The 27,234-nt window shown below is 38.6% G+C and overlaps 1 protein-coding gene across 1 annotated transcript in view; it reads left to right on the forward strand.

Annotated features, from left to right (window-relative positions):
- Positions 1–27,234, forward strand: part of LOC149287406 (sodium/bile acid cotransporter 7-B) — a 74,974-nt gene that overhangs the window by 20,669 nt on the left and 27,071 nt on the right. Inside the window, exon 5 of the mRNA XM_089492930.1 lies at positions 465–503. Within this exon, the coding sequence (XP_089349056.1) occupies positions 465–503 (39 nt within the window). The remainder of the gene's footprint in view (positions 1–464; positions 504–27,234) is intronic.

Here is a 27,234-nt window from a genome sequence, read left to right on the forward strand (position 1 = left end):
TCAGGCCCGGAGAGTTTTCCCTTCATCTTATGAAAGTCCTGATGTGACCTATAATTTTCAGATCTTTTGTTTGATCTAATCCTTTTTCCCCAACCTGCTAGATGGCTATTAAGGATTTTATTACATGGGTATGGAAACAGTGGCTTGTGTTCCTAGTGGTAAATAGCAATGTAAATTGTGCTTTGCATTGTTTAACAAAAATGAAATAAATAGGCATCTAGAAATACAAGTAGGTTTTGGTTTTAATGCAGCAGTATAAATATTCTTTAGCTTTTATAAATAACATTGTATATAAATGGTTAAAACTTTGATTTGGGCAATATTTGTTATGCCTGCTTGTAAGCATAGGTGTGTATATTTATATTATATATAAATTAAGACCTTGTTCATGAATATGACCTTATATGTATAGTAGTATTAATTAGAAATGTTATTAATCATTCTTTTCTGTTTTGTTTGATTAGGCTGCTGCAATCTTCAACTCGGCGTTTGGGAGTTTTTTGGCAAGTATACATGTTTTTCTCCCCTTTTTCCCCCTTCTAAAATGTGCCTTTTATATGTAGAGGAACGGTAATGCATTGCTGTCTGTCCTATTTGTTATAAATACTAATGTGCAGGCTTCATGTCTGTAATCCTACTTTATATGTGAAATTGTGTTATTATGAAGAAGGTGGGGTGTACGTTTAATGTTTTCTGTGCTCTTAAGCTTCTAATCCAGCAGCCTAAAGGGTTAATCTCTCCTCTGACCTCCGGTGGTCTTCTTCCAGCTGAGGCAATAAACTAGCCATGATCTAATAGAATCATTAGCTGCTGTTAATGTGTGCTAATGAAGACCTATGTCAATACATTGATTTCTTTATTTTCTTTAATGAGATATATTGGATATGCATTCTGGTGCAGTGAAAAGAGGAAGAGCAATGCAAGCAAAGCCAAGATAAAAAACAGTTAAATGATTGACCGTTTTAGTTCTGGATGCCATGTCCATCTTCATTGTCTTGTGCTGTTTCTGTTCTTTCCTTGTGACTTTGAATGAAAGCAAATAAATCACAGTTCTGGCCAAATCAATAAAAGATTGTCAGTAGTGCTGCATAAAAAAAATGAAGTCGAGAAAAGGACCAATGCCACTTCAGATAATTTGAGTGGAAGTCAAGTCATAATTTGCCTTATAAAATCAATTATATGAGTTATGGGAAGAACATTTGTATCTTGTCATTGTACTATAATTTTTAGTAATAATAAAACCTCTCATCTACTATTTTGTAGCTTATACAACACATATATAAAGACATTTATGGGGAAAAAGTGTATTTTGCTAGATACTGCAATGCAAAGAAAGTTGTGATATCTCTTAGTGAACATAAATTCATAAACATAGATGACCAATCCAATTTAAAGAGATTTTTCTTCTTTGGATGTAACGGCAGCTTCAAGATTCTTTTTCTTGAATATCAGACCGTGACATTCGGTATGTCCTGTATTCACAAGTCAATCACAATCGTTTTGGCCTCTATATCATGGATTTGTTTACGTTGCTTTATGATGACCTTTCTGGGCTTTCCATATATGTTCTTCCTTAAATTATTTAGAAGAGGTCATTTAATGTCTTAGCAATAGCTCCGTGATATCTTTACAAAGAAGATTATACGTGCTCTTGACCACCGTCTGAGTTCATTTAGTTTGTTTGCTAGCCTGCTATGTCAACTCTAGATCGGCAGCCGGTATAATCAGGAGCCACATGAGCGTTTCTCCTATAAGGCAGACAGAATGCACCGACACGGCTGTTTTATGCACACGCAAACACACCTGTTTACACTTATATATTGTCTGTCTGTCTGTCCGGGACATGTAAACATAGAGGGCCTTGTCAGCTAAATAATACTAGGGTCTGCGTTCATTTCAAGTACAATATGCTATCTGGATACTGTTTTAACAAAGGGGTCTCAAAATTTGACCGTTTAGGGCAGGGGTTCTCAAACTGCGGCCCTCCAGCTGCTGCATGACTACATCTCCCATACTCCTCAGCCAGCCCCTTAGCTGAAGGAGCATTATGGGAGATGTAGTCCTGCAGCAGCTGGAGGGCCGCAGTTTGAGAACCCCTGGTTTAGGGCATTGGGACTTCCTTTTCTCAGAATCTTTTATCTCCTCAACATTTGTTCCAACTCTGAGGATGAACTACAGTGTTAAATGGGCTCATGATTAAAGCGTCGCTGAACATACTTTGTAGCGGAGCTCTTTAGAGACTAAGTACTCTTCCCCGTTGGTGAAGGACTGATGAGTGTGGCTCACCCAAGTCATAGTTAGTGCAAATGTAAGGTAAAAGTGCCTTTATAACTAGTTGATAAATATTGTTTATGGATGTCCTCAAACGGTCTCTTGATTTTTTGTCAACTTAATGTTGTATGTGAAGGACACATTGATGATAAGATATAGTAGAACCTTAGGAATATCTATTTTGAAAACAGTCTTGATTTGAGGTGAATAATATTTGAGATAGTGGATGGGGTGTGGGCAGACACTGCTTTTCACCATTGTTCAGCAAAATGTTGGCACATAGGGTAAGAGCAATTGTTCTTTGTAGTTGGGTAGAGTGTTAAAGTAGGCTCACGGGGGAAGAACAGTTGCCACCAATTGGTCCATTGTGGAGGCTCCAGCTTTAGAATGCAGAAGCAAGTAGACTATATATATATATATATATATATATATTATTTTTTTTTTAAATCAAATATGTAATGTGTGCATGCCTGATTAACTACATGAATGAGGCCCATACCGTTTATATATTTCATGCTCACAATATTATTTAAAGACATACCATTTTTAAGTGTCTGTTTCCATATATCAAATATGCGTAAACATATATTGCCTATTTATATATTAGCTTGCCAAATAATGCCCAATCCTCAATTAAAATGCGTAGTCTTTAAGAACTAATTGTTATAGAAAACATTTTTTCTCAGTGGGTAATTACTAATTATGGATGAATTCAATTTACATAAATTTCAGGCCAGCAGAATAATTCAGAATAGCGCCGCTGAGGATTTGTTTAAGTTAAGACAGTAATGTCATTATCTCCTCCTCTCATTTAAGAACTATGGTTTACAATAATTGTAGCGCTTAATCAGTGATTTGATTTCTCCCCTTGATGAGGATTTAATAAAATCTGATAGTGTGTTAGTAACTCAGGTTACCTAGTTATCAAAGAGTCTATTCACCGTAATACTGTTGTGGGAGCCCTGCACTGTATGCTAGAGTAACCCCAGTGGGAGCCATGTTCATTATGCTAGAGCTGCTTCAGTCCAGATCTGTTGTGTGAGCCGTGCTCTCCCCTGTATGCTAGAGCCGCATTCGGTCCAGATCTGTTGTGTGAGCCGTGCTCTCCCCTGAATGCTAGAGCCGCATTCGGTCCAGATCTGTTGTGTGAGCCGTGCTCTCCCCTGAATGCTAGAGCCGCATTCAGTCCAGATCTGCTGTGGAAGCTGTGCTCTCCCTTGTATGCTAGAGCTGCTTTATTTCAGATCTGTTGGGGGAGCCGTGCTCTCCTCAGTCTATATATATATATATAGATATATTATATATATATATATATATATATATATATATATATATATAATATATTTATTTTTTTTGCCATTTTTTCTTATTACAGATTTTCTGAGCAATGTATAGGTTCTCGTTTCTCATGATTGCTCCATACAAATGTTAATTCACTTATAGTATATTGTATAGCACAAGGTTTACTATACAGAATAGAATTGTTTTACACATCTTGTTTATTTGTTTACTTGCCGTTTTTGATGAATCGGTCCCAGAATTGCCCCAATTCCGCATGGGTTAATAATTTGATACATTTTTATGAGAGCCACGCCAGACGCAAACACATTAGTCAAGAGTGTCCGTTTCCCTTACAAATGTTTGACACGAATTAGATTAGCCTAAAGACCAGCAACTTCCAAATCTAATAAAATATTTTCTTTTTAATTGTGATTAATTTTATTTTGAAGAATTGAATTATTAGAAATCTATGTGGAGCGGGCCAATAAATTGAGTTATTTTTCTTTTTAATTATGTACATTGAGTTACTTGATTTGGAACTGATAAATAGGGGTGCATTGATTTTTGAATTTCTACATTGTTTGAAAAGTAAATGTTTTCTGATGTAGATTAACTAGAAAAATTATACATGCGCCTAGTTCATCTTTTCAAATTTGCCGTCATTATGCTGCATGGTTTCATTGTAAAAAATAGGCTTATTATTGTAAGATCCCTTGTGTCACCATATGTCTGTATTCCACAGCTAAGCAAATTAATAGGATAATGTTCATTATGCCTTTTAGAAATCATCTGACCTATTGATTTTTACCCATGGATTCTGACTACCATTTTCAATTGCAATTTGACATGCCTGCCAAAGCCACACTCACAATAAATTTACAACCCCTCCGTCCCTTAATCCTAAATACACCCTAAAGTCAGAGCAAACGGCTGCATGAGTTTAATGTTGCATTGTAGACCACAGACAACTTTTATGTATGATTACTTAAAATAAACACTGCTTAAGGAGATCACACTTTTGCCTAGCCCCTAGTGTTCCTCTCTGGAGTTTGTGGCAGGAGTGAACCTACAGAAGAAGACCAGGTTTATACATTCCCCATAATACTTTGTTCTGTGGTGGTCTGATGTGTCCTGGAAAACATGGCTGGTGGGGCATTTCATGCTTCTATCATTTTAATAAAGTTAAAGCCTTAACACATTTAAGCTGCCTGTAATAATCACAAGGGTCTTCCAGTAAGTCCTTTAGGTAATGATATGCTAGGATCCAAGGTAGGAGTGACGCGAGTGAGATCCGAGATAGGAGTGACGCGAGTGAGATCCGAGATAGGAGTGACGCGAGTGAGATCCGAGATAGGAGTGACACGACTGCGATCCAAGACAGGAGTGACACGACTGCGATCCAAGACAGGAGTGACGCGAGAATAATAACTTATGGTGTTGCTGGCTGTGTTTTGCTATACTGCGGTTAAGTGCTTCTGGGGTCCAGTGTTGTGTGTTGTAGACTCAAGTACCCACACTGGGGAAAAAAGGAAAGACACAAGAGCTGTACGGGGATTTGCCCCAGATCCGGGCTTGGTGCCAGCTTTGAAGGGGGGGGGGGAGTTCTACAAAAACATTTTTTTTTCTTCTGGTTCTATTGCTTTTTGATTTTGAATGAAATCTGCCTAACGCGACCCTAAATGTAGCTTGATTGTAGCTTAAAGTACTTTTTATTGCAGTTTTTCAACTGGATCCTTCTTGCAGGAGCACAGTTAGCTCTTGATTTATTTAATTAGCACAGGTCAGAAACCAATTGACCAACCTGTACTTGATCCCAAAAACTTCCGCTGTTCGTGTAATGAAGTCCAGTGTTAATAATAATCTATAATAACATTTAATAAACTCTCATGTGCAAGTCAGCCTTGCCTTAAAGCAGCACTGCCACCTAGCAGCTCATCCTGAAATTATTGTAGTCTATTAAATTCTCTGCATTATGAGCAGGACCTGGTTGAAGGCTACCAACTGCAAGCGCATCATATAGACTGAATCATATGTATAGAATGCCAGGGGCATTTAGACTCGCTGCTAGGCTGTCGGGATACTCCAGTCTAAACATCCCGACTTTAAGAAATATAGATATTTCCTGTCTCTGTAGTATATAGAAATATAATTGGGGAGTCAAAGGCATGTGTATGCCTCTGTGTATAATTACCCCTTTTCTACATAAAGTCCCCAAATTACTGGTGGTCTGCTGATAGGTAGGTGCCATTTGTTAGTTAAGCTGCTTTGGGCTATAACTTTTTACCTTGGCTGTCTGAACATTACACGAGTTGTCGTTCGGTAAGACTGTCCATTTCTTCAGCTGGGACCTGTAAACCTTTAGAGACCTTTCCTGGTACCCTGGCATGCCGGACACTGTATGTAAAATATAACCTGACCTCCGTGTAAAATGCTCCGCCAAAAATTCCAAATGTAACAAAATTATACTTGGAATTTTATGGTTTATTATTAATATACCAACAGGCAAGTCCTTCTGCACTTTCTAAAGTTATTAGAAACTTTTTCTTATTGCGCTGAAATCAAATATATAAAATAACCTCTCTTTTTGTTGTTAATATCTCGTTAATTAACACAAAGTGATATATCTCAGCAATTTTATCTCAGCAATCTCGAACGTGAAAGCATAATGATTATTCTATAGCATGATTTTATAGTACATGTGCTCTGGATAGCCAGGATAAAGATAAAAGGACATTTTTGTTCATAAATGACGGACGCAGGTGTTGGAAATGCAGATGAAGTGTGTTGACTAAAGACTGTACAAATTTGAAGTGAAAATGCCAGTGGTCGGCACATGTGAAGTTTCAGGAACGTGAATTATTAATGTTATTGTGTGAGCCATTTTAATATGCGGAGGCTGACTCGTTTTGCATTTAAACATTTCTAGTCCTTAAGCCATCCATAAAAAAAATAAATAGTGGTTTTTATCATGTAATAGCACGCATATTGAAATCAAACTAAAATAATAATAATAATAAAAATGAAGAGAGGTGCTCGCTGAATTCTTTGGCTTGGGAGTTGTGTGATGTGAGCGTTTGTGTTTAATAGCTTGCTATGGAGTATCATGACTGTTCATTAGCACTTCTAGCTGACTGGCACTAGTTCCTGATATATATATCTAAGGCCATTTTAATATAATGAGGAGCAGCAACTTTGTGGGTTTTTACCTGAGGTTGCCATATTTTTGACAAATGTTACTGAGCTGTGTGTGGGTTTTTTCCTGAATTTTACATAGTGATGGGCTGCACTTGTCAAAAACTGCCCTATGACATGTACAATTCATAGACGTCCTCTTTAAAATGGCTAATGTGTCAACCCTGGTTTTACCTGTCATATTTCTCAGTTTAGTCTTCCTTTACGCCAGAGTTAAAACCTTTGGCTTTGGAGCCAAATGCTAACGCAGTGCTATTGGGGTACGGTGTAGGCAGTTACATTTATAGAATGGAAATTCATAATGACAACTTTGCCAGTTTATTACAAACTTTTTTTCTGCCTATGCTCCTGGCAGTTGCAAACGCTTATTGTGATCCGCATACGCTGGCATCTACAACAAACTAGTTAGAACTGCACAGTTAAGGTGGGTGTAGGATCAGAAATGGTACATTGTGGGCGATTAGGCATGGCAGTGTGGACTCGCCGTCGAGAGAACGAGTTTACTCAAAATATCTTTTGATCGTTACAGTTATAGGGATTTGGTAGACAGTTTAAAGGCTAAAGTTCTCTACAAACTGATGTTTAGCATTTGCTGTATGAATAGGCCCCTCCCCCATTAACAAACAAACTTATGCTAACACATACACACACATTAACTCTTACACACACTCAACACACACATGCACATTCATGCTTTTACATACACATCCATGCTCATGCAAACTTACACATACACACCTGTGCTCATACACTCACACATGCACATCCATGCTTTCACAAACTTACAGATACACATCCATTCTGTAACACACTCATGTACATACACTATAATCCTAACATACATACATACATATATACATACATACATACTTGCTCATTCCCTTCTCTCACTCCCTTCCTTTCTCTCTCACTCCTTCCCTCATCTCCCTTACCTCACCGGCAGGTTTCTCTCTGGCTACTTGCACACCATGCAAGCAGCACCGCTGCATTGCTGCCCCTGATAGGCAGGTTACAATTTCATGTCAATTACAAAGTAAAAAGTATTTTGTTCTTTGTTCTAGGAGTGAATATTTGTGTTTTTGTGTGTGCGGTAGAGCATATAAATAGAGTGCAGAGACTCATGTTGGGCTATTTTTAATACTATATAGAGTTGGGCTTGCTCAACCACGGTGTAGCATAAGGTAAGCCCAGACCTCTAGGCCCGATTCATTGCATTGCTCGCAAGCATGAAGGAGAATATATGGATGGAGTGAGATGAGCTTTAGCCATCACCTACTCTGCTTGTGCCATGGCAGGTTCTCCCTAATAGTTTATTTAGTCTTTTGTAGACTATAGTAATTTATGGGAAGTCTATGCTAATGGACCTATTGAGCATTCGGCGGTAAGATTCATGACGATCTCCTGGTTTTTCCCACTATCCGTTATAAATATGTAGCCCACTAACCATTATTAAACTACAATTACAAACAGCCTAGTGGTCGGCTGAGCACCTCTGGAGTTATAGTCCGACAGTAGCTTGTTGCCCAGCTCCGGTTTTTGGTAGGTGGAACCAAAGTATACTTACGGTGACGAGCTGTATTTGCACTGTTACTTATAGTTCCAGCTAATTCTTAAAAATACAAAGAGTCTGACGTTTAAGGGGAAATGTCAGCCAAGGTTTATTTACCTGTTTATTGCCAACATGGCTAAAATTTGTCTCAATGCGTGGCATTATCAGCTCGTGCATCCAGTCTGCATACATGTAAAAAAAAAAAAAACACTAAGAAAACAAACAAATATTATATCTTTTCACCATAAGCTGCTATAGCTTTAATTTTTGACACGTTCCTGCGGCATTGCTCAGAATATAGTGTGCATTATGCAAACAAGAGAATTGAAATAAAATAAGTCATAAAAGGCCAAACTCATGTGCCAGCTTTTAAAATGCATTGCATTTTTATTTAAATAAAACTGATTTAGCAAGCGCTCTTCTCAGTAATTTATTTAGTAATATGTCAATATGACTACATTAAGGCTTGTGTCGGCAACACTACGGCTTTATTTATTCTCATTTTACGTAATGCAAAATAAAAACCTTTCGCCTCTTTGTTGTGATCATTTCAGAAATGGAGATTTTTCCCCACTAGCATTCATTAATTGCACTTTGCCTCTGAGATGGCAGAACGTTATATGTCATTTTCTTAATATGGAATGCAATAGGCTTAAATATTTTCTTAAATTCGGGTGACTACCACCGATTTTGCTACGTTCTCCTGTTACTCCGTTTAAAATACCAATATGTGAGGGCTTTCCAAAAAAAATAACAAATATACATGGTTTTATTAAAATCTAAACTATCCACAAAGAGATGAACCTTCACATTGACCCAAATAGTGTCCTCACTGAGGTCACATCCTAAGTGAGTCTCACAATATGCGATTGTATATCATTTTACTTTTGCAAAGCAACTTGAATAAGGCATATGATTATTATACCTAATTAACTATCTATGGCCGTTCCATAAATAGTGTCTGGATGTTAAAATAATGCCCCCACAGAAAAAAGTGCGGGATGCACTAGCAGATGTACAGTGAATTCATTTATGATAGCTGATGCCAGAAAGATCCCAGGTCACATTAGAACAGACTGTTCTAGTTAGATCTTCTGGTTAAGGTCCCCCAGAGCTGGATCACCATGATCCTAAATAAAGACCTGATGACACATTGAGAGGACCTTTATGTTTTGTGTGTTATGGTAGACTTCCATATATCCCTACTGCTTTGACTCCTCTGCTTTCTAAGCGCGCCTTTGGACTCTTGGGTGGACTGACCTAGGAGGGCCACCTACCTGACTTTGTTCTATTGAAATGGTGCGCTACCATTGTTTTAGAAAATGTATGGAGCCATATATCTTCTCGTAAGTGAATTTTTACTACTACTACTGGCATTTCCTCCTTTTATTCAACAGCTTGAAAATCAGAATGTATTAAAGGATTTTTCCTTTCATACCTATATATTTTTATATAGCATTGCCATAAAGAATCCGCTCAGGGTGTTGTCTTATGGAGGAATATCACCCAAAATATCACATGGCTAACAACAATGGCAGCCTCTAGGTCTGCAGATAAAATACATTGATAGGAACACAATGATATAAAACCAGGTTTTTGTTAACGGTAATCTATATTACTGTATACAGCACTGTATTTTGTGCTCTTTTTCTTTTTTTTCTTTGGAGCTTCTCCTTTATTCGCGTGAATAGCATTTAGGGACAATATATCAACGTTGCCAAGTTTGGCTTTAGTTTTTTAGTGATTGCTCCGTAAGAGGCTAGAAGCCTTTGACAATCCCCTGGGGTTTATTTACAGACAAGCTATATCTTCTTCTGTGATTCCGTTCCGTCAAGATTGTGAATAATTCATACTCGAAGCTATGCTTTTGGATTAAATCTTTTTTTTTTCCAGGTGTAAACAATTGATGCTACATCTGTGGACAACACTAATGTTTTGTGAGGTTTTATTTGTGTGTGTATATGTCACTTATGAGAAATATTCATGCAACAAATGAATATCTATTTAAGGGGTCGCCCATCTTTTCATATATGTGTATATATATATAATTAGCGCTCTACATGAAGTTCCCATAGAGATGTAAGTGTTATGACATTTGACATTTTTGCCTTTTGTGGGAATTTTTGAACATTGCCTTTTGCAAGAACCATATTACTGCTTTTAAAGGGGTTTATTCACTAAGGAGAGAGGTGCTGTTTTAATTCTCCCACTTTATTATTCATTATGATCTGGCAGATTTCTCCAGCCAGGAGGACTGGGCAAGCCCTGTAACATACATAATTCAATAATAAATCTCACTGATTTAAATATACATTATACCTGGCCAGCAAAGATGTACCTGCAGTACCGAAGTTGGCTCCTTATGGCGGATAGTGGTGTCGGTGAGTTCAAATCACAACCCTTGTGTCAACTCTCCATTTAGTGAATAGACCCAAAACTGTTCAAGGACACTAAACTTTTCATACATATATATTTTTTTCTTTTATATATTGTCAGCCTTACATTCGTATCAACTACCCCCTCACAGCCCCTAATGCTAATGTACATTATCGCATGTCTCCCTATGCGGAGTGATTTGGCATTCATTTATGCAGTCCTCTCCCCAGCTACGTCTTCTGCATTCTGTGAGAACAAGACAAATAGTAATTACCCCTCCTCTATGTCGTGACAGTCACTAATTGTAAATAAAGGCAGCTTTCTCATCCCCTTCTGTCAGTTAAAGGTGACAAATTGACTTCACACAAAGTGTCATGACATGTTTCGATGAGTTATGGTAAGTATTATGTTCTGTCAGTCTAAAGATAGTGGTGTTCTTGGTTTGGTATAAACATCTTATGCTGAACCAAAATATAATATTAAATATTAAAAAGTAATATATTTTATTTTGGGATCATTGGATTGCAGTACAGTTTTCAGTTTCTATGTAACCCCATGTGTTAGAAATTGTCTTCTCTGTTTACTGTTTATCAGCTTCCTTCTGAGATTGATGTCATTTTTGCCACAACAAGGCAAGGATATACCAGTATGCGCGCTGGCAGCTCAATGAAGACGATGTAAGCTTGTGTTCAAACCAGGGATGTAACTAAATCTTGGTCTGTTTGTGGCCCCCCAAGACCTGGAGTTTGACCTGAAGTGTGTACTCGTTAATTCTCATGTGCTCCACAATACCACTCGTCTGTGGTAAGTCAACGGAGAAACATTATAAAGGTGACCGATTCATATGCCTGGTGCGGTATTCTGGGCCGCAGTTTGGCCCGCATACTGCGCAGGATATAACTTTTTTTCATTGGTGCACCTTCAGTTTTAATTGCACAGACCACGACGGACTTTGAAGAGAATTCACGCGCTTGCTCTGCAGTATCTATCCACCTAATCAAGGCACGCACGGCGTTAGATCTATTCTGACTTTGCTTCAGATCTACTGTATGAATCTCTTGATACCTACTTAAATCACTCTTATAATGCAAACACAACATACCGTGCTCATCTTCAGCTCCTGATTACTCTTTTAGGCAGTGTGCTCAGGATACAGACAGTAGGAACTGCTCATCATCATGCTGTTAATGAAACTGAGGCAATGCCATCACGTCTTTTAACCTACTTGGATAACAATCCTAGCTTGAGTTAATTATACAGTAGGGCATTGAGATGAGAGAGCTAGCTAACTGATGGACAACGGCCCCAGCAGCATAACACTGGAGCTCAAGAATATCATTTTTTCCTCTTCTCTTTTCTCTTTAATGAAATAGACTTGATTTTGCATTCCGCTACGGTTTTAATTACCTAGAGGATTTCTATGGTTCTTCAAACAGGGCTGAGGAAGCAAAAGTCATCTCGGCATTCCATTAATTCATATAATTTAAGTAAATGGGGGTATGTCGAGGTTTTATGGACTGCTATTTCACTCGTGCAGGATGTTCCTTTTATGATTTTTTTCACACTTAATTAACTATAAATTAGTTTTCTGTTATTGTACGGCTAGGAGTTGTACCCTATATTAAGTGGTTGAAAAATTGATAGATGAAATACAGGTGATTTCTTGGTAAAGGAGGCCAATAGCAGAAGGTCACGGTAAGTTTTTTTCATTTAAAAAAGGGAAGTGCCTTTTATCTTTAACATGTCACATGTAAGCCCTTGCCACAAACCTTCATTCTTTATCTCTGTGCAGTTTCCGTTCTAGTGCATGTATGCATGAATGAATGAGAATCCCTCTATTCATTCGCTCTCTTTCCCCATATCCCCGGATATTTACATTACTGGAGATTTGTTTGGCTGAATGCATCCTCTGTGCAGCATTACTCACACGTTAATACTCCCCGCCAGCTGGCCCACATGATAGTTCCAAGGGGCCAAAGAGATCTCTCCCACACAGGCGCAGAAAGGACTCCTTTGACTCCAATTAGAGCATTATCTTGCCGGTGATTGACTGATTCTAGAACCAAAGCTAGCGCCAAACATGAACAACAGAGAATCGGTGAGCTGTAGCCTGTTTACCAGATATTTTTTGTTCATTGAGGCAAAAAAGAAAATGCAAGTTAAACTACATACAAATTGGCTTTATATGCATTCTTGGTATGGGACATCTGTCCCTTTTAATCGGAGTAAAGAGGTTTTTTTTTATTATTATTTTGTTTTTTTCTGTATTGTTGTGCTCAATGCCACATAACTTATAATTTTCTGCTTTTACCAGTGTTTATAAATTATTTCCTCGATACTACCGCTTCGAGGTTGCATCTTTCCCAATACAGTACAAGAAAATGAGTCTAAAGCACTGTGTAGTAAGCACACAATCAAATGCAAATATTAAGACGTCACATAGTTTCCTAAAAACTGCAGTGATTTCTCTCGCTAGTGAGACATTTGCCTTAGTACATATAGGCTGTGTATAGCACAAGCGATATTGAACATGTTCTGGTCACACTGCTGGGTTGTTAAATTACTTACTCCAAGAATATGTATAATAATGTAGCTACAACTGTGCAGTACTGCAGATTTCAGACAGCCCAATATCTGTCATCAGCTTCTTGCTCTGGCTCTGGATTGATATCGAGTGTGGGCCACGGAGTGTCGGCTGTGTATTGATCAGATGCCCATTAATGCATAGATGATGGCTGCGAACTGGGGTGGGTTGTGTCACAGTCCAGCGCAGGCAACCATTTAAAGGTTCATGGTTAGCAAAGGTCATGTACTACAGAGAGCGCAAAAACAGCAGTATCATGAACTCTGAATCTTGAATATTAAAAGGCAAATTGTCTTTATTAAGCTAAAAAAAAAAAACAGAATTAGCCAAATAACAATCGGTTAAGAGCTTGGTAGACTTGACCGGATCCCTCAGTAGTTGGGTTCATAGTAAGTTTAGCAGAATGTAGCAACCCAGGTAGAAATGAAGTGTGAATTTGCAGGTGGTTTGCTGTTTTGAAATCTGTTGGTTTGTAGTGAATTTGACATGTAGTGAAGTGACAAATTGACTAAAAATACAGCCAGGCAGCACTTGGGCTTTAGGCTAGTAGACCCTCTTGGCAATTACATTGCATTTCACAACCTCTCTGTTTTCAGATGTCTTATTTTCTTGTGGTTGTGTTGGGTGGCCTTTTATTGATGACGCAGACAACATTATAACAACCGAAGATAAGGCTCTGAAGACTAAATGGTCTGCATTTAAGTGATAAAACGCTTGAGCATGATATTACTAGAAAGCAGAGTAGTACTCTAGCTGCGTGGGACTGAATCAGACACCTGGCCCTGCAGACGTCTCATCCGCTTCTAGAAGAGGGGGCAGGGAATTGCCACCAGGTAACTCAAGTGTACTCCTCACTTTGAGGTGCCTGGTGCTGATGCCCCTTTTACAAGTTATGACCCTGCTGTATATTGTGCAGTATTGATTCTTTGGTGCAAAAGTCGTGTTTCAAAAGTCTGCAACAAATCACTTGGCCAATGCTCGATTGCCAACAAAAAGCTCCAAACAGCGTATTTTCGAAACGCAAGCTAAATAGTCCACATTGATCTGTAAAACACACATCTCTCATTTTTGTGCTATTTACTTTGTCCTGTAATTGGTTACCTCTCAGGGAAATCATTGCTAAGAAATAGAGATTTGACCTTAAGTGCTTTGTCATCCAGCTCACTAGTTTTTCTTAGAGGAATAAGAAATGACAATGCTTTGCCTAAGTGTACCTTAATCAATACTAGCGTGGCCAAACACCAAACAGAATCTAAAGCCCATGTATTGATGGAGGATCACTCTGTTCCAGTGTGTGCAATATATGATATGATATACAGGTTTTATTAAATAAAAAAGAGTGAGGATTCTAATACTTATTTTTTTTTCATTGCAAGAACAACATTGTGTCTGATTCATACCAATTTAGTCATGTTACTTTTTAACATTTTTTCTGGGATTGTGTTTTATGTATTTACATTTCCACAATTTTTTATACTAGCACCTCTCCATAAATGCTTATGGGGTTATCAAATATATGTACTGTTGGTATACATTAATAATTTAACATTAGATAGTTGTCGTTGTCCTCCTAATTATTTACTTAGGTGTATTGATTGATACTAAAGGTTATAAACTTTGTTTCTATCACAAGATGGAACAAGCATTCTTAATTTAGAATTCTCTATCTCAAATGAAAAACCTTGCTGAGATCTGATATAATCTTCTCCCGATTCCTCTTTTTGACATTAAACCTCGAGAAATAAATTAGACTAAAAACCATCCGTGCTGGATTATGTGGGTAACGAGAAAAACTAGAAATTAACTGTAAAAAGAGTACCAGTAATAACTTTGCACAAATATTTTATTTAAATGTGGTTTTTTTTTGTCTTTTTTTGTATATGTTTGGATACTTAGTGATAAGTGTGTTAAAAATGTAATTAAAATGAAAAGAATCGTCTAAATTAAATATATATATATTGTGGTAAAGTGTATGGGAGAGTGGTTGATGGGATATATATCTCACCTGGTTTCCTCAGCCAGGCACGGTAGCAAACCCAGGAGCCCTCAGGTGAGGCTTCCTAAGCTCATTACTGGGGAGGAAGCCTTAAAAGAGAGGGCTGTTGGGTTTGCAGGGTGGAGGAGGGACTGAGGCAGGGAGAAGCTACAGTCAGCGCTGCAGCCCACCAGGTATGAAGCTTTACCCATGGACAACCTGTTACTTTGCTTTGTGCCAGACCTTAGGCTTGTAGAGAGGTATCCGGATGTTTAGTTAGAGCCGGACAGGCTTAGAGTTTGTTTTATTTTCAAGGTGCTCTGTGCCTACAGCATCTAAATAAACACGCTTGACTTTTGAAACCTGTGTGAATACTGTCATTGCCGCCCCATGCGTGAGCTGTCCCCTACAATATATATATATATATATATATATATAATTATACAATCTATACAATATATTATACAATCTAAAACTAGAGGGTCACTGGCTTAGATTTTTTTTTTATCTAGTGGGTGGCAAATAAATAATAAATAGAACAGCGTCTCAGCAGAAGTGTTAGAGGCTAATACAGTGATGGAATTTAAACATGTATGGGATAGGCGTAAAGCTATCCTGAATCTAAGACGAGAGCAGGGACTGTTTAAGGTCTGTGTCCTTAGATTAGGAAAAGTGAGCAGACTAGATGGGTTGAATTGTTCTTATTTATGGATTGCAGAACAAATGAGGCAAATGTCCAAAGCTTATAGAGGTAGATTGTCCCTGGGGAGATCTTATAGCCCGGAGCGTTGAGTTAATGATGTCATTTTGACATGCAGAATCCAGAAGCATGATGAATATTAATTAATGGTTCTCCAAACCTATTAGTTAAGCAGTAGTCACATTACATGTGGTTTGTCCAGGGACTCTCTAGCATAACTGGCAGGTCCCTTACGGTTTAATCTCATATACTGTATGCAAGTTGTCTGTTCTAACCGTTCTGTGCTGGAAAGTCGGTTAAGAGCAGGTTCTTGTAGATGCTGCACAGAAAACACCCACTCGAGAATTGCTTGATTTTCAAGTGTGATATTGAAGGTGGCAAACATGTCTTCTTTGGCTCAGAAATTCAAGAATGAAAAGGCCAGTATTGATTGGCTCATTTTGTATTGACTGGCAATGCATCGTTTTTGAGGATTTGTATTTAAAGGGGCAGTGGCGTCATCGGTCCCATCTCTGTAAGATCCAAACAGTATTCTATAATAAACACTACATTTTTTAAAACTTTTTTTTTCCCTAAACCAAGCTGCATCCCCACGTCAAAGCTTCACTGAATGAACCAGGTCATTGAGGTGCTCTCAAAATCTTCACAGAACTAGAACAATCATGCCTTATTATTAATATTTGTTTTTATTGAAAAAACCTTGAAGTGCTGCAACTAACCATAAATGAATAAAAAGCAGTTCTGGGGCAAAGGTTGAAAAATGGTAATATCATCATAGCAATCAATGGAATGGCTCTGTCAACTGGTCCATTCCATTGGAGAAATACATATAACCATGTTAGCCCAAGGGACAATTGAGTTTCTAGTCAAACTTGATAAATTTTGTATAAAGTTACACAATTTGGGCTGGTGATGGTCAGGGGCAGCTCTAACCATAAGAACATTGGTCATATGGTCCCCCTTTTGCACCAAAGTCACTTGTTTTTTTTAATACATAATGCACATAGTGTTTCTTTGAGAATGTATACTTTCTCGGTAACCCCTTACCGTTTCCATGCACCAGCATTTTTGCCTGGTTGGCAGGCTTCTATGCCACTGGCACGGTCAAGGCACCTCTGGGTTCATTTCTGAACCCATTCCCAGTCTGAGTACATTGTTTGCGTTCCCGATCCCTTGGTGCAACATCCCTTTAATGTAATAGAGCTCATTGTCAGCAAGCCACTGATGAGTCTGTGTTGAAATCTGACTATCAGGCATTTTCATGTTAAATATCTGATTTAGAACATGTGCTTGGCTCCTGGAATCCCACAAAATAGAAGACCAGCTTTGCAAACAATACACTAAAACACAACAGGAGACATAACACAAAAGGTCATCCTTTGAGATGTTTCTATATGTGGTTTGTCAGAAAAAATCCCCAAAATACCTCGAAAATATGCTTTTTCCATGGCCTTCACCTGTGGGTTAACATGCCCATTGGAGCATTGCTTTTCTAAGTGAATCATCCGAGCGCTATCCACTCCTGAAAGCAGTGATGTGCTGACCTTCTGTACGCCATAATACATGTGCTTCCCAAATTGTCTTTCTTGACCAAAACCAGCATTTACAGACCAGTGACAAGCCTTTTGGATTCAGTGGTTCGGGGATTAATACGCCGTTATTTTACATATCTTATTAAATGTAATTGGCTTTTATTATTTGTGTTTTTGTTATTGTCTGAGCTTTAGTATGTGAGGCATTGCTAAGAATCATGCCAAGGTTCGAAAAAGCAATCAAAAAGCAGATTCTGTACTTTATAAAGTTTGCGTTGATATGAAAACCCAAGTGCCATTGAGTTGAAATATGTGCCGTTTCTGGCAGTAGTTAAACATTCTGTGTTTTTAGTATATTTGTATATCATAAAGTTGATCTTATTTAGAACATGTGTGAAATAAGAAGGAAAAATCTGAGCTTTTTTGTTTGTTTTTACGTCTGTAAGACTAAAGATTAAAAATCTGTTTTACCCAGCTACAAAAGTCATTTAAAACATTAACAGACTGTATTTCTGGTCCATTTGATGCCAATTTAATGGACAAAATTAGCTTTTCTGTCAAAAACAAGGACATTTCTAAGTGGCCCCAAACTTTTGAACAGTAACATTTTAACTATTGTTATACAAGTCAATCTTACCGACTATAAACACAGAGAGAACACAGCATTTGCTTTTTTTTGGTGGATTGGACAGAGTTGGTAATGTGCAATGAGCAGTGTGATTGGCCAGTTCTGGGCCATGTAGTTGGACTTTCTGGCTAAATATTCCACATTTAATAAATAATAGAAATTGATAACTGTGCCATTAACTCATGTAGGATCATGATAGTTGTTGAGTTAAATTCAACTCTAGGGCACTTGGCATCAGTTAGGGGATCATCCAGCTTTTCAGGAAGGAATGGGTGTAAGCATGTGCTGAGCCTCCTAACATGCCTCCTCTCCTTCTGTATTGGGGTTCTCGGTGTGCGAGGGCCTATGTAGGCACAAGTTGGGTCTGGCTCTGTCTGTCTTGTTTCATACCAGATAACAAGCTTGCAGCCAGCTTGCCTACCGTGAGAACTCCACTATGAGAATACCCCAGTCAAGAGCATTAATGTATACAAACTATTAAGATATACTGATAAATATGCTTATCAAGCACATGAAGAGTAGAATGGCAGCTGTCAAAGACCTTGCATGTGTCTTTACACTGCGTGTTTGTTTCTTTCTTACGCGCTTCGCAGAGAAAGCCGAATCTTTTCTGGAAACACTTTACTCCTCAATGCTGTTTACTCTCTTTTGCCAGGCAATTATTCCAGATACTTTTTAATAATCATAATAATAAAAAAAAAAATCAAGGTTATTCTTGCTTATAAGTTGAGGTTTTTAATCAATATTGCTGTAAATTAAAAATGACGCGTGTGTGAACCGATGAGCGCAGCCGGTGAAGTGTTGCGAGCGAACTTTCATTGCGTTACCATTGGTGGAACATCTCTTAGCATTAGGCCTTCAACCTCTCATTCAGCTGTCAGCGCAGGGCATTTTCCAGAGCCAGCTTCTCCCATGCTGTGTGCTGCCTGCAGCTCGCCTGGAGCTTCACTTTGACTAAAAGTGTTGATTTCACTTCTCTTAGCCTTGTTCCCATTTAGTGTTCAAAACCCGCTTCACAGCCGAGCCTTTTATTCTGTAAAGCACACGAGCGCGTGTCATCTCTCGCTACGCATTTCAGACGTGAAGTTAAGGCGCTCAAAATATATGCTAGTCATCTGGATGAATAATTGATCAGAGGGGGAAGCCTGGCAGTGTTAATTGTGAAGGTGCCGCTGAGCAAATGCCAAAACAAAGGCTCTCCTGAACGCTTCCGAAAAAAGCCTCTAAAGTCTTTAGCTGTAAGCAACAGGGTCAGCGCGACCAGGTGGAATTTAAAAGGGCCACTTGAACCTAATGGGTTTTGACTTGAGTTTGTCATGTGCCTCAGTGCATCATTGATTGAGCACTCCTTTGTTAAATCAGCTGTGTGGTCTACTGTTTGTCTATCCACAGACACTTCGTGCACAGCATGTGCGGGTTTTTTAAGCCTTTATTTTATATATGCTTTCTTTTTTTACCCCTGAATAAGGGCCGGGAACGAGTTTTTACTGTAGCTGAAACATTTGCACAGCGTGCGCACCCCTTCAATTACCCAGGATTAAAACAAATTCGCAAATAAGCCTGGTCCCTCTTTAAGGATTGTCGAAACATAGAATTCAGCCCGTTTTTCCTGATGTAGAGGCTCAGAACTTAATCAGTCCTTGGACTTGTGTTAGACTCGGTGTTATAGCCATATGCCTATCCCATGCGTGTTCCCCGCTGAGTTATAGCACGATCATATCCAGCATCCCAATTTGGACTTCCAGAAACAAAAGGTGTTTAAACACATAGTTTAACCACAGTGCACTCGTTTGGATTTATCCCAGTTTCAGATTAATTAGTAGAAATGTAATCTCCACCACCCCAATCTGTATACATTTGCTTACACGACATAGCACCCAAGTGTCCCTCCTTGGGACTTTAAAAAAAAAAAAAAGCAAAAAAAAAAAAAGCCACCCCTTTTCCCTATACTGTACTTGGCTGTGAGTGAACACACTTCCAATTCCTGAGCATTCATGCCCATGTGCTTCTGAATGACCTGATTTACATTTTCACTAAAACATTGTTAGGATTTCTGGCAGCGTGGCATGTTTATTGACCCTCTCTTTCTTAACACAAAGGAAACGACTAGGTCAAAACATTAGGAATTTCACTTACAAGTTATTATCAAGTTAATGTAGCAGATCTTTTTTGCTCAGTGTATTAACACCAGATGCTCGCTTAAGTTTATTATTACTATTATTAGGTTGTGTATCGGTATATATAAACTGCGAGAAGAAAAGCTAAATTCATAGCTTGTAATTAATAATTTCCAGGAAATAAAAATGCACATCAACCTAATAGCTTATAAATTAAGATTTTTTTTATTAGGTAAACTATTGGGAGTGCACTTTGTAAAAGCATTAGCTAATTTCATTCTGTTTATTGATACAAGCCTTTTTTATATTTAAGCTTGATTTTTTTTCTTCAAGCTGTGATTATCTAGCAACGTGTATATTCCAGAAGTTAATATACACCATATGGACAAAGATATTGAGGCATCTGACCATTACACGCATTGTTGACACCACATTCTAAATACATAGACATTAATATGTAGTTGGTCCCCCCCATAGCCCCAACTCTTCTGGGAAGGCTTTCCACATGATTATGGACTGTTACTGTGGGAATTTGTGCCCATTTGATCCAGGAGAGCATTTGGGAGGTTAGGCATGGATGTTGGATGAGAAGCCTGGTTCGCAATCGCCATTCCAGTTCTTCCCAAAGAAGTTCAAAGGGGTCTGGGTTCTGTGCAGGCTGGTCAAGTTATGGACCTTGATTTATGCATCACTATATGGACAAAAGCATTGGGATACACCTTAATTATTGAAATCGGGGTTTGGGCTTGGCCCAGTGAAGGAAAATCCAAAACATACCAAGGTTTTTTGGACAATGCTATGCTTCTAACTGTGCACAAAGCAAGGTCCATAAATACATGGTTGGATGAGTTTGGGGTGGAAGAACTTGACTGGCCGCACAGAGCCCTGACCTCAACCCCATCAAACACCTTTGGGATGAACTGAAATGGAGATTGCCAGGCAGACCTTCTCGTCCAACATCAGTGCCTGACCTCGCAAATGCTCTTCTGGATGAATAGGCAACAATTCCCACAGAAACACTTGTGGAAAGCCTTCACAGAAGAGAGGAAGCTGCTATATATGCAAAAGGAGGACCCACTACATATTAATGTCCATGTATTTAGGATGTGATGTCATAAAAGTCCATATAGTGTATATTCTAACTCCACGTTATAGTGTGCATCTCAAGAAATGGCTAATTACACATAATGGACAGATAGCAAATGTTATTTAACCCCTTGATGACAATTGCCGGTCCGGGCACGTCACGGAAATTCAAGTCGATAACGACAAATGACGTGCCAGGACCAGCACGTCATTAAACGGGTGCAGAAAGCGATCTATTTTCGCTTTCTGCATCGAAACGGCGTTGCTGTAATGCCTCGACCTCGAGGCATTCAGCAACGCCATTATCGGCACAAAGGGGCCATCTCTGGCCCCTCCCCGGGGCGTCAACATCCCGTTTTAAAAGCGTTTAGGAGGCGATCAACGATTGCCTCCTAAACTTAAATGGTGTCGCTGGAATGCCTCGATCAGGAGGCGTCCAGCGACACCAAACACTTACCTGGGGATGGACTGTGACCGCTCCGGAGAGCGGTCACAGCCGCAGCTGCCGGTGATCTTCGCCATCAGCAAGACGGCGGCGGTTCGGGAAAATTCAATAAAGAAAAACAATAAAGTCTAAAAAGTTCGCTAGACGGTCTCCAGACCCTCTAGAGAACTCTGGCTCCACTTGCAGGTTGAATATAGGTACTGCATTCAACCATGCAAGTCAATGGAGCTCAGCTTTCTAATCACAGTGTGATTAGAAAAAATAAATTAAAAATAAAATAAAATTAATAATAATTAGAAAAAAAAACAGTAAAATGTAAAAATAATTTCCCACTGATGTCACTATCAGGGGAACCTTCAAGTTGAAAAAAAATGTTAAAAAAGGCAAAAAAAAATAATATATATATAAAAAATATATTTTTGTGAGCAAGTCCTAAAATTAGCATATTAGCTTAAAACAATTCTCGCATGGAAAGAGTTAAAATACTGGCATATTAAATGCCCATGGGGTGTCTACTTTTAAAAAATGTATGATTTGATGGGGTAAATTGAATTGGCCGGGTTCAACAAGGTCCCAATTAACACGGGGGGAAGGATGGCCACACATCTAATTTCCAATTAGAAAAATGCACACGTACCAAATGTGGCCTTTTAGTTCCCCCCAAAAATGACAAACCCATGCATGTGGGGTATCGCTGTACTCAGGAGATGTTGCTGAACACATATTGGGGTGTCGTGTGACAGCGGCATATACCAGGAGCTGTAAATTCATACATAAAGTAGGTGTGTGTGGGAAAAATACACACACAAAAATACTACTGCAAACTTTGAAAAAATGGTGGTGGTAAAATGTGTGCATGCAAAGAGTTAAAATACCAGCATTTAAAATACCCTGGGGTGTCTAGTTTTCAAAAATATATGGTTTTGTTGGGCACACTGAAATGGCCCGGCTCAAAGATGTACCAAATAGGGCATGGGCAGTGGATCCCCAAATGCCAAAGTTCAACATTGAAAAATGTGCATGCCCCAAATGTGGCCCTTTTGCCCCCAAACAGCCAGGCAAAATCATTCATGTGAGGTATTTTTGATAGTGACATATACCAGAACCTGTTTATTTATACCTAAAGTAAAATGTGTGTGAAAAAACAAATGCAAAAAAATTACTACCATCAAGTTTGACAAAGGCTGATGGTAGAATAAGTGCTTGGAAAGGGTTAAAATACCAGCATTTGGAATACCCTGGGCTGTCTAGTTTTAAAAAATATATGATTTGATGGGGTAAATTGCATTGGCCGGCTTCAAAGATACCAGAAATGGCACATGGGGGGAAGAATTACCAGATTTGGAAAAAATGGCTTTGAAATAGCAAAACGCTACCTGTACTTATTGCTCCATAACGTGCAGAAAAAAGCAAAAAAACATAAAAACATTGGGAATTTCTAAACTCAGGACAAATAGTAGAATCTATTTAGCAGGTTTTTTTATTACCTTTTATAGATGAGTAAAAGATTTTTCAACTAAAAGTTAGAAACAGTCATTTTTTTTCTAATTTTTTTACCATATTTTATACTTTTTTAATAGTAAATAATATGATACAATCAAAACAATGTCATCTAAAGAAAGCCCTTCTTGTCCTGAAAAAAACAATATCTAATGTGTGTGGGTTCAGTAAACGGGAAAGAAGAAAATTACAGCTAAACACGAGCAGCGCAGAAATGTTAAAACGGCCATTGTCACGAAGGGTACAAAAAGTAAAATCAGCCTTTGTCACGAAGGGGTTAAAAGAATGCAGAAATACCGTGAGAAATCATACATATGTCTGTTGTGGCCATGTAGTGCACATAGCTAGTATATATGTGTGCTTATGATGAGATGATTATGTTACAGGCAGACTTTTGGAAAGCGAATATGGGAGTTTATTCACTAAAAGAAGAGTTGGCGTGCTTGACATTATGAAGGCCTATTCCCAATATGCTTCTGCTCTCCCTTTAGCAAATAAACTCCATTTGTTAACTTTCCCTGACTGCTTCTTGCAGCTCTGAAATGTTCATACTTTGTCTAGGCTTTGTAGAAATTGCCCGATCAGGCCAACTCATGGTGTCAACTAAAAGAAAAGCATATTTAATACAAAAAAATATCAAAACCAAAAGTTTATTTAGAAAAAAATAAAAAAATGATAGTATGAGATGGTTAAACTAGGCTTTTGCCTAAAAAGAGATTGCTGTGTAATATATGCTTGGCATTAACAATCTGAATTAAATGTCTAAATGGGTACCCTGGGTAGCATCAAGACCGGTTTAAGATATCTGCATTGTATGCATTTTTTTTTTATTTCACACTTTTCCTGCACAATATACAAATAGAAAGCTCATGTGCAAGATTAGGAAGATTACACAATGACCTTTTAGGACTTTAGTGTAGGAGGAGTCCTTGTGAAATAACATTTAAATGCTTTGAACATTTTTTTTTTATAATGTGGTGCGCACCATAATGCAGTTAACATATAGGGCTTTTCCTTTTGTAACAGGTCATCTTTTAGAGCCAAACATCTAGAAATCATGTTGTCTTTTCCTCTGTCCTATTTCATGCTATCACACACACACTCATTCTCTCACCTGCTCATGGGAAATCCTACTGGCTCCACATATCATTTACTCCCCTGTGGGATACTTGAGTTCGAGAGACTGAGAATTCACCCCTCCTTAATACAGGACACGCTCACTTTTCATATTACAGGCTAAAATAGTTTTATCTCTCTAACGCACCAGTGGGCCTTGATGTTTAACTCTTTAAGGGTCAGCTATGCATTGCTTACCCCAGCGGGAATCAAGTGATTCTGCACCCTGTTGGGATTTAAATACACTGCTTAGGACTTTATCACTCTAACATTATAATGCCATTTATACAATGGCTTTCTAATGTGTTTCCATTATAACTAACAAGTGAGCTGTATCAGAGTGCGGTGTCTCGTTGAGCTGCCAGTATTCGTTTTGGTTTGTGTTACAAGCCCTGGGCTCAGCGATTGAAAAGCATTTTGTTTTGTGAAGTGTGATAGGGTTGCTGTGAAGCACTATAATAGCTCTAGGTGGATTGCTAATCATCTGCGGATAGAAAGTTCATGAGAGAGGGGTAGGAGGAGGCACCAGAGCTTTTACTTTTACAGGAGGCTTCCGGAGCTCATGAAAGGCAAATAGTTGAATTGCCTGGATTGGATCAATTTCTTCTTTGCCTCCATGAGCTTTTGACAGCTGAACTGCTAAAGAGAAGGCCCTGTAGCCTTCATGTGGCTCACCTGCTTGTTAAGCAGAAATGCCTGATGTGACTCCGAGAAGTACAGTTACCATTTCCTTTAACTACACTGAGTGGCTGTCAAGAGGTAGCTTCGGGTTAGAGCCATGTGTAGCAGTGAATAGAAACCACACATACTGGAGCCTTAAGATAGGTGAACATCCTCCCCGGGTCACTCTACGGGTTACGGTTTCCTCTGTCCCTCTTCTTTCTTTAATATCTGTCCTAATGTGTAATGTCCACACAAAGTTAAAAACTGACTGCTTTAAATGTTGGGCTATATGTATGTACCCTCTTACTCCTGATACATTTCAGCTCCCCAGTATGTTACCCGTTACCACTTTTTTGTTTCTGGCCGCTCTGTACCTCCATAATGTCCTATTTTTCGTGGGACTGTCACAATTTTCAGGCACTATCCTTCCTGGTTGCTGCAGAGTGGGGATCATGGGCCAAGTTGACAAAGTTATCAGACAAAGGCTGTGTTTATACGCTTAGCAAAAACGAAATTAGAATTTCCACTCCTGTGTGATAATGTATATTGAAGTTTATTCACTAAAGGGGCAGTCTACGGAAGAGTTTGAAGCAAAGGTATAGTTCCAGCTCAACAGCTTCCCTGTGCATTATGGATAATTGCTCCTCCAAGAAAGGGTTAAGCTGGCCCTGCATAGTGCATAGATCAATTACTGAGCCGATTTGAATAAACTCCATTCATAATAGATAATACTAACGGAATTGTTTAACATGCAAACTCACACAAAACCTCACTCCCAAAATACCTTTTTCCCCCTATTAACAGTGCTACTTTGTTATGTCCTGTCAGTTTTCAATGATAGACAGAAGTATTTGCTTTAGGGCTGCTTATGCACATTGGAGAGAGACCAGCCTCACCCCAGCAGCAGTAACGGGGTTAACTTACAGCTGTGCAGCAAGCATGCTCTGAGGAGGTTATTGAAGAAAACACTTCTGGCAGAAGAACTCTCACGGGACAAGAACAGACTGTAATGTGATTTGACTGTGCCAACAAAATAAAAGGGCCACCAAAGCAATTGTTGGGGGGAAAAGGAAAAGCCTGTGTGTGTGTGTGTGTGTGTATATATATACCATTGTGGAGTTATTTCTAGATTTATCCAAAATGTATAAACTATATTGTATATAGATATATAAATATATATGTGTGTATGTATATGTGTGTATATATATATATATATATATATATATATATATATATATATATAAATATATTTATGAAAAATGTATCCAGATCCTGATACTGCCAATGACAAGTTTACCCACTAGGGTACACCTTTGTAATCCTTGAGTATTTGTTAGTGATTTAAATGTGGTACTTTACCTACATTTCAAAACATCGCTCTTTTATGAACAAATCTGGAGTTTGGGACATCTACACCACAGATAATCGGTCCATTCTCTGTATTTGTTCAGTGGTCACTTGGCATGTTGGGTTGCAATTGGAAATCATACTTGTGGCCTGCTAACCCCCATGCTGACTGCTACAGAAGGGTGACAGCAACTTTGGTGCCAGAGACTGCAGAATCTTTTTATTATTATTATTATTATTATTATTTATTTTACACACTGTAATATAAACCAATCTGATACCTGGTGCTAAACCTAGAAGTGCTATTATTATTATTATTATTATTATTATTTTATTGTTTTATGTAGCACCATAGATTCTGCAGTGCTGTACAAAGGTCCACCCACTATGATGAATGTAACACTTTTATTACAGAGTCTAGTTCATTAGTTGTGATGCCCAAACTAGTGTTTTAATCATGCCAAAATTTTTAACATTTTCTCCAAAATTTCAATTGCCTTGAGATTCCATTATGGAGCCGGTGCTGTGACGGCGGAGCTAGGCGTGCCGTGTCCTGGGCTACAGCACAGCCTAGTGGCAAAGTAGAGAATGCGTCTTGAAAGTAGCAAAATGTTTTAGGAAAAACGCTATTTAGTTGATTTTATGTACCTTTTAGCAGTGGGTATGGCTGAAGCACCTAAACTCAATAATTAGGGGTGTCCAAATATACTTTGCATATATGCATGGGGAACACATCTCCTGAAATGTGATATACTTACGGCCAGTCAGCTCGAGTGCGGCACCCCATGCTAACATGGAAAGCACTCCCATTGAGAGTGCTTTCCTGCAACTGATTGATTGGCAGCTTCAAGTAGCCAATCAGTCGGACAAAT

The sequence above is a fragment of the Sceloporus occidentalis genome, unplaced genomic scaffold, assembly GCF_023333645.1.
Source record: "Sceloporus occidentalis isolate IW3139 unplaced genomic scaffold, rSceOcc1.0.p SCAF_61, whole genome shotgun sequence".
Lineage (NCBI taxonomy): Eukaryota > Metazoa > Chordata > Lepidosauria > Squamata > Phrynosomatidae > Sceloporus > Sceloporus occidentalis.